At 38.1% G+C, this 13,031-nt stretch overlaps 1 protein-coding gene across 1 annotated transcript; it reads left to right on the forward strand.

Moving 5' to 3' along the window:
• Positions 1-1,173: 1,173 nt before the first annotated feature.
• Positions 1,174-9,713, forward strand: LOC127617167 (BEN domain-containing protein 4-like). The gene is made up of 5 exons (XM_052089087.1): positions 1,174-1,725; positions 5,583-6,146; positions 6,678-6,769; positions 8,197-8,437; positions 8,589-9,713. The coding sequence occupies exons 1-5, from the start codon at positions 1,257-1,259 to the stop codon at positions 8,834-8,836; spliced, it is 1,614 nt and encodes a 537-aa protein (XP_051945047.1). The 5' UTR covers positions 1,174-1,256; the 3' UTR covers positions 8,837-9,713.
• The last annotated feature ends 3,318 nt before the right edge of the window (positions 9,714-13,031 follow it).

The following is a 13,031-nucleotide window of genomic DNA, read 5'->3' on the forward strand; positions in this document are numbered from 1 at the left end:
ATATATATATATATATAATTATTTTTCAGAATTATATTTATGTTTGGATAGTGCGGAATTTAAGGTTTTTATGTCATGTTGTCGCCCTCTTGTGGCAATTTTCTTTATTTTTAACTGGGACTGTGGACTGCGCTCTTTGTTGTGCGCTCATATTAAATTAGGCTATAATGAACACATCTGAAATGCGAAGGTTAAGTATTCTCTGAAAATGAACAAAAATATGTATGTCATGACAAGAAGCAATCAGTGAATCATTAACTTTTTGGTTACACTTTACAATAAGGTTATTTTCGTTACCATTAGTTAATGCATTAGATATCAAGAACACACAATAAACAATACACTTTTACAGCATTTATCAATCTTTGTTAATGTTAGTAAATACAAATACAATTGTTCATTGTTAGTTCATGTTCGTTCATAGTGCATTAACTAATGTTCACAAATACAACTATTAATTGAAAAATGATATTATGTTGAAATTAACCAAGATCAGTTTTGCTCATTGTTAGTTAATGTTTACTAATTATTGTCAAATGTTACCAACTTTTTTAACACTTAACTTTGCATACACATCGTTGAGTGTAATAATTTTAAGTGCTTCTGTAAATGGTTAATTATTTACCTTTATGGAAATGTTTATTTAGGCAATTTTTTATTTTATTTTTTATAAAATATAAACATATTCTGTCTTATTTTACTTTTTTTTTTTTTTTAATACCATTCACCTTGTGAATGTGGGGCTCTGTTACTAATTATTAATTATTATAGCCTAATTGCACATATATTTGTCTCAATTTTCATTTGGCTCGCTATCAAGTCTGAGAGTTATTTTAGTCCCCCAGTTCAGCCAATCAGAACAACAACTGACAAATAAACAAACCAGAAAAGAAAGATGGCTATATGTAAAAACATGGGTGGATCGTGCACACCTCTTCATATGTCTTTACACCTCTCTTGTTTGTTTAACACTCCCACTGATGGAGCACGAGCTGCACACCCCGCGGCGGAGGCGCGTGCACCCACCGGTATTCCCCTGTTGGTAGAATAAAGCCAGAGCGTGCCTTTACCGCCAGGGGATTGGAGCAATGACTTGTCATTAAAGTCACCCACCCTCTGAGCATCTCAGACAGAGTTAGAAGTGTTTGAGACACGGTGCAAGGCGGAGAGACACTGAGATAATTGATTTATCCACACCGGACAAAACGACGCCTGAAGCGACGGGAGATTCTCCTGGTATTCAGAGAGAGCGAGAGATGGAGGAGGAGATGCACCCAGCGGACGAAGGTCTCTCTGCGCCCAAAATCTGCAGACAGGAGCAGGAGCAGCGAAGCCCATACAGCTCTCTCAAGACCTTCCCGAGCAAGCGCGCGGCGGGCAAGGCGAGATATGAAAGACACACAATGGTGGACATCCCGCAGCTAGGAGAGCATCCTCATCATCTCAGTCATCAGCACCAGCAGTACTCACAGCACATGCCGCTTCAGCAAACCTCCCTGTCCATCAGCAGCAGTCAGCAGCACCGTCTCAACTGCGAAATCAGGCCAAGCAACAGCAGCAGCAGAGTCGCGACATCCAGCGCAGCATCATCCGCGGGGAGCGCAACAGCGGCGGCGGCAACATTTGGCAGCCAGAGGAGGGTCGCCGGCCTGGTGTCCAGCAGATACCCGTCGGGTCGCGCCGAGCTTGTCCAGTCTCCAGACTGCACTTACGGAATAAGCTCAGGTAACTGAACAAATTGACCCCAGAAAGTTTAAGCCATGATTTTATCAAGAGGCTGAAGTAGCTACAAACTAAAGTGTCTAACCTATTTGACACAATGAAGAATGAGCATATTGGTGATGCATGTTTTTCTGCTTGCATTTATTTTTCATCATTAGACGCAGACATCCATAATTTGGAGACCCACGCCCAAATTATGCGACTCATTTAGTCAATTAAAGCAGGTTGCAGTCGACGTGTTTAATTTCATATCTGATACAACAGTTGTGGCATGAAAATAAACATATTAATGGCTGAAAACAACAACAATGCAGTAATAATTAAATAATTAGTTATTTAAGTAATTAAATGTTCTATAGCCTGTTGAGATGATATGTGGATAGAAAATGATCTGCTTGTAAGTAGAGACACATACTGTATTTAGGTCAATGCTGAAATGAACACTACTGATCTCCTGTATTACCAAAATAGAACATAATGTATTAATGAAGATCAGTAATGAGGGTGTTTTAGATGAAAATGATCAAATTGGCCCCATGATCATAGGAAATCTGAAGCACATAAGTGCATCAGACGTATTTTTTCTATGTTGGCTACTGCATGCAATACTCCCAGCATGCATTTTTGGGAAGTGTCTTTCTTAACAACTTCAGTGGTAAGTGTTTCTCATGAGCTTGCCAGAGTTTTGTCACTTTGGCCAACACACTCTCACAGCGAAATCATAAGAATTCATACGACTGCATTCGTATGAATTCGTACAACCTTCACTACAGCCAATGAAGTCACTGGACATCTAATGTGTGACAATTGCTTCTGTCACACAACAGCTTCTTGTTATGTTTACACACTCTATTGATCGGTTAGGTTGATACATGGGTTTATTCCAAGTGGATTGATAATGCCAACTGTTTAGATCCAACAGAATCAAAATGACAAATGAGTAATTAGCTTTATACTGGAAATGGAAATGGAAATGTTTAAGATCAACATCGGTCCTTTTTGCTTATGTTTTGACTTCTATTTCAATATGCAACATGCATAGTCCATTTTTAAATGTAACTGTGCATTGCTTTAGATAAAAGTGGTTTGCCAAATATTCATTACTGTTTTTGGATTTATATAGTAGATCTTTCCACCAAGGATCATGTTGCCTGTTTGGGAGTTCTGGACAATTGTAAAGCACTAATGGATTCATCTTTCCAGCCCCAGGGAAAAGAGCTGTAGACACTCAAGGACACCACTCTGAGATCAGTGCAATAATCAAAATTACATTTAAAAGCTCATCCAAAGGGATTGTGATTAAAAACAAATGTGGCTCATAAATTTTGCTCTGCGGCACATGTTGGGTTTAATGAAATTTCATGAGGCTGACTCTGCGTGGCATAACAGGGAAAAAGAGGCAGAGAGAGATGGAAAGAGGGGAAGTGAAAGGATAGAGATAACGACAGCAGAAAAGGAGGAGGGAGAGGGAAAGTTAGATGAAAAAGATTTCAAATCCTTCTTGCTGAGGGTAAACAGAGATGCGGTGCATGTTAATAAATCGCCACATCTGCCTAAGCCTGATAGACGCATCCAGGCGACGGCAGATAGACCTACTCACTCTCATCATTCATACATACGGGTGCCACAGCAACGGCCTGAACTGGTAATTGTCTGCCCTGTGTCTTTGTGTGAGGGTGGCATATTCATAATCATTCTCTGAGAGACGCTTTAGATTCTGCATCAGGGCGTGGCCACAGAGCTGTGGGGAGAGAGAATAATTGGTTGCAGTCGGTTGGTCACTCAGCATTTTTGTTTTATTAATCTCCCCGGTTCCTCTCTTCATATCAAAGGGATTTGGAAGAGATTAATAGTGTTTATTAGAACAGTGACGGCATTTAAATGAGACACTGGTGTGTATGTGTGTGCAGATCTGTATCTTCTCCAGTATCTCCTCAATTTTTAGGCTTGAAGTTGCTGATTTACAGATAGAGAGAGGATGGAAAGAGCAAATAGAGGACAAGAAAGACGTGACGAAAAAGCAAAGCTGCGGCGAAAATTGAAAAATAAAATTGTGATTGTTCAGTGTTGTATTGTAAATATTATTTTAGGGATGCACTGATACAAAATGTGTGTGTGTTGATACCGATATGTGGACAACATCTAGAACAACACGTGCCATTATACCATCGATAGTTTGGTGGTTCTGCTTTTTAACATTCTGTCACATCACTGATAGTTACACAACTTTAAAATAAATATAAATAATGATTTTACTCTCTGTCTCTACATGTCTTCCATGTTTCAGAGTAACCGGTCTCAGTTATAAACAAAACACTGAAACAAAAAGCACATTAATAACTCAAATTAATATTCTTAACTTGCTCTAACTGAATTCTGAATAGCCTCTTGTTAGGCTCAAATTAATAGTTTTTTTTATGCTCCCTTTTGACAGGAAATAATCAGCCCTGATCATCACCTGTTTTTAAATCATCAGCTGATGTCTGATTGTGCAGATCATTTTGTTTATACACCAATGCCGATGTCTGGCCAAAGCATTGGTGTGTTTCTAAATATTATTTAGCTTTTTGTTGCAGCCATTTATTGCATTATTTACCTAGAGATTATCTAGTCACAGTTTATTATAAAAAAAGGAAGCGTAATAGTTGAAAAGGTAAAAAAATAGGGGGGACCTGGGTAGATCAGCGAGTATTGATGCTGACTACCACCCTTGGAGTCACGAGTTCGAATCCAGAGCATGCTGAGTGACTCCAGCCAAGTCTCCCAAGCACCAAATTGGCCCGGTTGCTAGGGAGGGTAGAGTCACATGGGGTAACCTGCTCGTGGTCATTATAATGTCGTTCTCGCTCTCGGTGGGGCGTGTTGTGCGTGGATGCCACGGAGAATAGCGTGAAGCCTTCACACGCGCTATGTCTCTGCGGTAATGCACACAACAAGCCACATGATAAGATGTGCGGACTGACTTTCTTAACAAAGATTGAGCCTAGAGCGCATTGGGAATTGGGCATGCCAAATTGGGGAGAAAAGGTAGAGGGGAAAAAAGGGCTATATGTAAATTACAATCAATACACACAGACAATGCCAGCAAGCAACGTTAATGAAATTAAGAAAACTGATGTGTTCCAGTAGCTCAGTTGGTTGAACATGGTGCTCGCAATGCCAAATGCGTGGTTTGATTTCCTAGGAACACACAAACTGAAAAAAAAAAAAAAAAGTGTATACTGTAGCTTGAATGCACTGTAAATTGTGCAAAGGTCAAAGCATCTGCCAAATCCATAAATGTAATGTGAATATAACTAGATAGGTAAAGTTTGTCAAGACAACCTTTGATACTGGCTTGATAAAGCCTTGTTTAAAATAGCTTTAAAAGTTTTAAGTTTAAAGGTTATACAATGTATTACCAAGTGGTTGCTAGGGTATTCAGGCTGGTTGCTATTTGTTGCTAGTGAGATCTAGATTATTGCTATGGTATTTTGATTGGTTGCTCTACATTGCTATGGTGTTCTATCTAGTTGTTAGAGTTTTGCTAGACATTCCATCAATAGTAATTCATAGGATTTGTGGGATTTTCAATTGTCGCTTATGGGGAAAATGGCAGAAGACTTTTAAAAAGAACATAGCAACTTAAAGCAGAACAGTCTTAAAGGTCTCTGTGCCAAATTTGGTGAATGTAGCTTGAAAGCTCTAGGACAGGTTACAACTTACAATTTGAAATTTTGGTCTTAGTTTAGGGATTTGGAAAAAAAAACAAGTCTGTAGAACAACAGTACTTTGTCTTTTGTCAAGCCAAAATAACCATGCTTTCTGGGGCATTAGCAATGTTATACTGAATTGTGTGTGATCTTTATTCCCCCTCACAGAAAACCGTCTCATATTGGATGCTTTTGCTCAGCAATGCAGTCGAGTCCTCAGCCTCCTCAACAGCAACGGACGGCTCCTTGAGCCCCAGCCCTCCATGGTTCCTCCATCTTCATCCATCTCCACTCTCATAAAACAAGAGGACAGCTGCATATCTTCAGGAGATAGGCTCAGTTCCAAGCCCAGACCAGAGTCATCATCTCTGGAGAACGCAAGTGAGGGGAACCAACCAGGGAACCACTGGAACCAGCAGCAGACTTCCACTTTCCTCCAGATTTTCACAGAGTCTCTACAGAACTACCTGCTCTCTGGAACACAGTCATCAGACAGTGAAAGGTGCCGGCCAGTAGATGCTGAGCCAGCAGTATCAGGGTCACCTGGACAAAACTTGGGCGGCTGGGCGTCACCAGCACCATCTGAGTCATATGGACACCCCTCGTCCACGCTGCCTGAGGAAGATGAGGAAGAGGAAGGATGTTGTCCACGCTGTATAGAGCTGGAACAGGAAGTTCTTAGTCTACAACAGGAGAACGAGGAACTGAGACACAAACTGGGCAGCATACCAGGTATTAAACTAGTACATATAATGCCAGATTTGATTATTTTGCATGAATACAATCACTGAGTCATAAAAACAAGAAGTAGAGGTGAAGGAAATATAAAATAAATAAATATACATACAAATCAATAAATAATTGTTGAGGATGTGGTAAGGGGCCATCTGAATATGTCACATATATTCCCCATTCATACCCACCCCCTCAACAACTTTACAGGGAGCTTGCCAATGTAGAAAAGCATTGTTCGCAATTTGTCACCCATTAATTTATTCCTCAACCAAAAGGGTGTTACTGAGATAAAGTGATTTGTGTTTGCCTGGTCTTGTGATCAGAATATGCAGCTGTACGGTAAAAAAGATTTTTCAAGGCCACATAGAATGCCAAAAGAACTCAAAAAGAATAACAGTGTGTAAAGTGCATTAATTTTAGTTCTGCATTAGTTTGTTTGCAACAGCTGTGCCAAAACACATCGGTTTATCTTAAATTATAAGTTCTTCAATCAACAAGTGTTGCTGGTTTTGCCTTCTCTTGTTACAGCTCCTTGCCAGAATGTTCTGGACTTCTTTAAGACTGTTCTTCAACACTACAATCAGTTCGTTCAGCCCCAGCCTGAAGAGCAGCTTACTGAGGTGAGACATAAGGCCTTATTTTGTGCTGTTTTAGTGCCGAAAACCACAGCGATACCAGCTTATGCAAGAAACTGTAACCAATGGTACATGAAGTGAAACTTTCATTCAAATTAATGTCTAATCTGGGGTTATGAGAACAACACATTGATGCACTGTTTTACATTTATTTACACCATTTTTATCAATTCATTAGTTAACACAAAGAAACAAACAACATATATATGATGAATCAATCAATTTTAACATTAAACCCCCACTATAACCCCTTCCCCTACAAATCTCCCACCCCACCCTGACTCACTCACCAACATCCCTGTGGTCAATAGAATATAGACACACAGACATAAAAAAAACACAAAACTAAAACAACAAATCAAAGAAAATACAAAAATCAAGTTTAATTAAAAACCAAACTCTAAATTACTCTCTCCACCGCCCCTCCTCGAGAGTCCCCCAAAAATGTGAAATAATTGCCCCATTTCTTATTGAAAAAATTCCTAACTCCCATCCTTCTGCTCGACCCCTCCTCGAAGGCAGCCACCCTCCCCATCTCCGCACACTACTCTGGGAATGATGGTGCTCCATCTGACTTCCATCCCCTTAAAATAACCTGCCTACTAATTATAACACTGGTCAAAACCCAATTTTTTATGTACTTATGCTCCAAATTTATGACTGCCCTATCTCCCAAAATACAGAGTCTGGGGCAGAACGAGATTTGAGTGTTCAACACATCACATACAAAACTTTACAACTTCAACCAAAATTCTTGGATCTTACGACACCCCCCAAAAAACCTGTTGCGTCAAAATGTTCCACGTCAATTTTGGTTGTGAGCGGATTGGCGGATAATTCCGTTTCCGATGACTCCAGATAATCGATCCGTTTCTCAACATCTGCCACTCTTGTAACCAACTCTTGAATTTCCCCGGCCGTACCATCCAAATCGAGTCCATGGTCTGCAGGTCCATCAGAGGTTTCATCTTGAGCACATACGTGTCTTTTAATATGTCCAGAGCCCGAGGATTTTGACTTCTTTGCCATGTTTACCTCAAAGAACAAATATGTAACTGGGTGTATCGAATCTCACCGGATTATAACTAATAATAATTAAAAAATGTGCAAAGTGCACAGAGCTCATGGTTTACACGTTTGCTCCTCTCATGACATCACGTGACTTCCACTTTGATGCACTGTTACATAGAACTAAACCAGCAGAATATTGTAGTATTCAGGTAAGGTTTCAATTTAGTGTTATTTATTTGTTTTAATGCATTTCCTTGTTTTTAGGCACAAGATTTAGTGCAATATCTGTTTAAATGTTGCACAATTAAAGAACATAAGAGCACTAAAGATTAGAGACACCATTAACAATGTTTTTCTCATACATAATTTAAAATCTTATTATCTCTATCTTTTCTAAACAGGGCAGTAAGCAGCTTCTGGGGAACTATCCTCTCTTCATTACCAATAAGCAATGGGACGAGGCAGTCAATTCTTCAAAGAAAGATGGCAGACGGCTCCTGCGTTACCTGATCCGGTTTGTGTTCACCACAGATGAGCTGAAGTACTCATGTGGCTTGGGGAAGAGGAAGCGTTCAGTTCACACAGGGGAAACGGGACCGGAGAGACGACCTCTGAACCCTGTCAAGGTCACCTGTCTCAGAGGTAGTAAACTAAAATCAGCAGGGTGGCCCAAAGCCAGATGGTTTTGATCAGATTATCAGTGCAATATTTATGGAAACTTAATTTAGCATCTCCATTTCTATCTGTTTCACACTCATACATACATATACAAACACACTCCCCTCTCTTTTAGAGTTTATCCGGATGCACTGTGCTTCTAATCCTGACTGGTGGATGCCGTCTGAGGAGCAGATAAATAAAGTCTTCAGTGACGCAGTGGGGCACGCACGGCAGGGCCGGGCGGTTGGCACATTCCTGGGCAATGGGGGCAGCTGTAGCAGCAGCAGTGGCAGTTTATACATGGAGAGCTACGACTCTCTCTCACAGCTCTCTCAAGATGAGCTCTATCTGAAGGGCTCACAGAACAGCCTAGGGGACTAAAGAAGACTCGTACGCCTTAAGTTCACTATTCAAGTCATGGATCAAGTTGGGGGGGATTCCTTTGCTGTCAGTATCTTTTGGATCATACAGACAGTTCACAGAACTTACTTGATGGTAAAGGTCTTTTTTGAACCAATGTTCAATGTCATTCTGCTTGATTGCTGTATATATCCTTATTTCTTCCTAAAGTTTTTCCTAATGTGATTTCCAGACTAAATGGTAAACATTCCATTTATATGCTTTTCCATCGTCAATGTTAAATGGTTGATGGGCAGCAGAGTTGGTTGAATTCTGCTAGCTTTCGCAGTCATAGTCATATAGATCAAATTAACATTACTTGATTTTTCTCATCTGTATTTTTTAATGGATTTGGCTTTATTTTCTGCTGTAATTCAGTACACAATGGTATCATTTATGAAAAATCAGGTTTATCATCCTTCATTTCATATCTGTCTCCCCATTTGTTCCATTAAATGTGATTAAGAATGTGATCCACTATAGCAACATGAATGTATTCATAGTTACTTTATCACTGTAAAAAAATGAGAGCTTCCATGTGTGTTCATGCAGATGGCCAGCAAATGAAGGTGCTATTATAACGTTCAGTTATTTTCTCAGATAAGGCTGAATTTAAAGTGCCACTCTCTATTTTAACTTGTGATGTTGAATAATCTGTAATGTTTATAAAACTTTGATGTTGCAAATATCAGTTTCATGGTGGCTGCAGGATCATATCACATCACTGTATTACCAACTCTACAATTCATGTGCATTTGTGAAGTCTAATGTGGCTTCCTCATCTTTACTCTGACTTTAGAAATCCAGTACGGAGGCTATGTTGTTGTTTGTAATTTGTGTTGCTTCTTCTGGATTCTAGTTTTTCAGGCACCACAAAGATCATGTTTTAAATGTAAGATTTTTGAGTCTTTGCAGGATCAACCCTAAATACTTCAACTGTAAAATATTTGGTGCAATGCTGTTTAATACATAAAACATTTTATAAAATGCCTTAAAAAATGACACCACTAAGAATGACAAATACTGCCAAATGAGACTTCTGATAATCTGATGGTAGGGTACAATGAGGCTAAAGGCATGTTATTTCTCTGGTCACTATATATATATATATATATATATATATATATATATATATATATATATATATATATTATTTGTGGATCATTTTTGTACCATTTGTGTGACAAGAAATAATCATGGAAGGTTGTTTTTATTAAAAATCTTTTTTTTTTTAAAGATGGCCTTTAACCCCACACTAAAGGCCAGTACACTTTAGAGTAACAAATTAGGATAACAGCCTACATACTCAAAATAACTACTTCAGAAAAGTCAACCATTTCTTGTTTATTTCAATCACATTTGTCATTTCACAACCTCTCAAGAATTCTATGAACAAATGAATCTCCATCATGATTGGATTAGCCACTTTGAACATTTTTCATAACATCTATTCGCCCCACTTAAGAAAAACAATGTGTTTTATAGGGGCCTTTAGCCTCTGCTACAGGGGGGCTTTTTTCCCCAAATACTATCCTTACAATTTTTGGACAGCTATTGAAAAAGCTTTTGATTTAATGACCTTGAACTTAACTGAGAATAATAAGTAAGTATTTTGTCTCAAAAGAAATGTGTTAATTTCAGGGATTTTCATTAGCTATAAATATTTGCAACATTTTAAAAAAATAGATCAAATTAGCACATGCAATGATCTCATGGATCAGAAATATTTTTCAGTGTACAGTGACAAACAGGTGTTTAGGAAAGTCCTGTGGTAGTTTTTGTTACTATTTAGTGTTATGGGAGAAAATAAAATCAGAGTTGGCTTTAGCCCCATTGTACCCTATTCCTTACATTAGTGGCTTCTGGCTGTTTGTTGTTTTCAAACAAAAGAAACATCTCTAATGCCTTAGACAAGTTAAGATATCCAATTGCAGAACATCTCTGTCTGTGAAAATGTTCATACATTCAGGTCATTGTACAATGTTTGGTAGAAATCAGTCAAAGGCAACTTAATACTTAATATCAGGGACTAAAAATGAAATTTTGGTTAATTCTGAACAAAAGCTGAATAATTTTTCGTTCCGGTTCAGAAGTTCTGCAGCCTCCTTACCGGTTAGAACAAAATAAAAGAACGGTTTATTATGGGTCTTTTAAAATGACAGTACTCTGCAATAATGAGTGGGTGAAATACCAGTTGCAGTGTTGCCAGATCTCCCAAGAGAAACAAGCAACCTGGAAAAACAAGCCCAAAATTAGCCACGTGTCTCAGCAAAATAAGCAAAAGTAAGCATTTGTTTTTCCTGTGCAGTGGATTTATTAGCATAGAAATCACAACAAGCAGTTAATTAACAGTTAGGTATCATTTTGTTTTCAGATCTGCATCTGTCAAAACCAGACGGCTTCAGATCTGTATTAATGCATCATGTCTAACAATAATTCAGTGAAGACTTGGAAACAACTGAGAAATATAATTTTTCCTCTAATAATGTTTTCCTTGTTTCTGGATTAGACATGCGTGTACAGTATATGTAGTAATTATACATAGTTGTTAAAAAGGTCTTCATTCACAGAATGTGACATCCACAACGGACAATTAGGCAAAGAAATGTGTAATGCAGCAGTTTCCTTCAGGATCAAAGCACGTTTCATTTTTTCAGGCAACATGAAGTGGCTTAGTTCCAAAAATATACTGTGATAAACCCTTTGGCCTTTAGATTCATGAAACAAATATAGTAAATTGACCCAGTTATAACCAGTTTGAAGCATTTAAAAATAAAATGATCAATCCAGAACAATCAAAAATCCCTTTGCTCTGGTTTTCGGTTACGTTCTGCTAAAAATTTAGTTTGTTCATTCCTTGAACCTTATTTAGTCCCTGATTAATAGATTTTAATAAATTTTCTATACATTTCATTAGTTGTCGGATGGTGGGGAAATCTCATGGGAGATTCATATTTGAAGATCTGAGATACCATTCATCAGCTACTAACAATGCTGTCTTAATTTTACCCATGAGGTTTCCACAATTCAGGTTCAGGTTTAAATAACAGGGATTCCCAGTCAGCCGATAAAGTGGCATAATCTCTTCTAAATCATTTATCCAAGTTGCAGTTGCATTTGACTACCAGACTTATAAAAGCCTTTGTTGTTGTGATATGTAACCTGTTGTGATTGTACAAATCCATGTTGATTGGAAATGATTAGTCCTCTAGAACGTGTCAACACTGTGAACCCCAGCTGAAGTGATAAGACTGTTTTTTCCTTTACATGTTAATGACATTTTCTTTTCAAACAGAGGATGCATTTATGTAATGTGGACACAAATGCAGACAATGAAACAAAATAAAGCCATTGCAACGTTTTTTTGTGAAACCAAAACAAAGGCTGTCAAATTCACTGCAGAGTGAATAATGTCTGCCTGTACATAATCAAATGATATGCAGAAGTAACAGCATATTAATATTAACAATGATGGATTTAAATAGGTTTATGATTTAGATATTTCTTGACAGTAATTACAGACACTTGTTTACATATTACATTTTGGTTTTACAGTTGAGCCTAATCAATATATGGTCCACTGTTTGTAAATAAAACACATTTCTATCCTCAAATTAGTTTGTTATATAATGCAGGCATTTCCAGGCATTTAGCCCGAAAAAATTTATTTTCATCATGGGATTATTTAGCGGAGATTGCATCAATTGTCAGCTGCAGACCCCACCCCTGAACTCCTCCACACACACACACACACACATCATCAACACATGCACTACACTCAATACTATGGCAAGCGCAATTATCTTAAAATCCCCCAGCGTTACTTGTTCAACACAAGGAAATGTCTCGTTACTGCAGTAAACACATTTTCCAACCAAAAGAGTATCAAAATACTCAGTAGGCCTACAAGAATGCATTTATTAACTAAATGTACCATTTCATTTTCATGTTTTATTTATTTATTTTTTTATCTTATTAAGCATGTAAATATGGTATTTCATCACTGTACCATGGTACCAGAGCAGGATACTTTTTTATTTTGAAAGGTCATTTTGAGAAACTTGAATACTGTAAGCATAGTTACATTAATGCTTCACAATGTAAAAATGCTGCTCCGAAAGTCACTAGAAACAAATGATTTTGTTGTAAAAAAAATCTCATGGGAGAGTACACCCCT

Source organism: Xyrauchen texanus, chromosome 23 (genome assembly GCF_025860055.1).
Source record: "Xyrauchen texanus isolate HMW12.3.18 chromosome 23, RBS_HiC_50CHRs, whole genome shotgun sequence".
NCBI classification, from domain to species: domain Eukaryota; kingdom Metazoa; phylum Chordata; class Actinopteri; order Cypriniformes; family Catostomidae; genus Xyrauchen; species Xyrauchen texanus.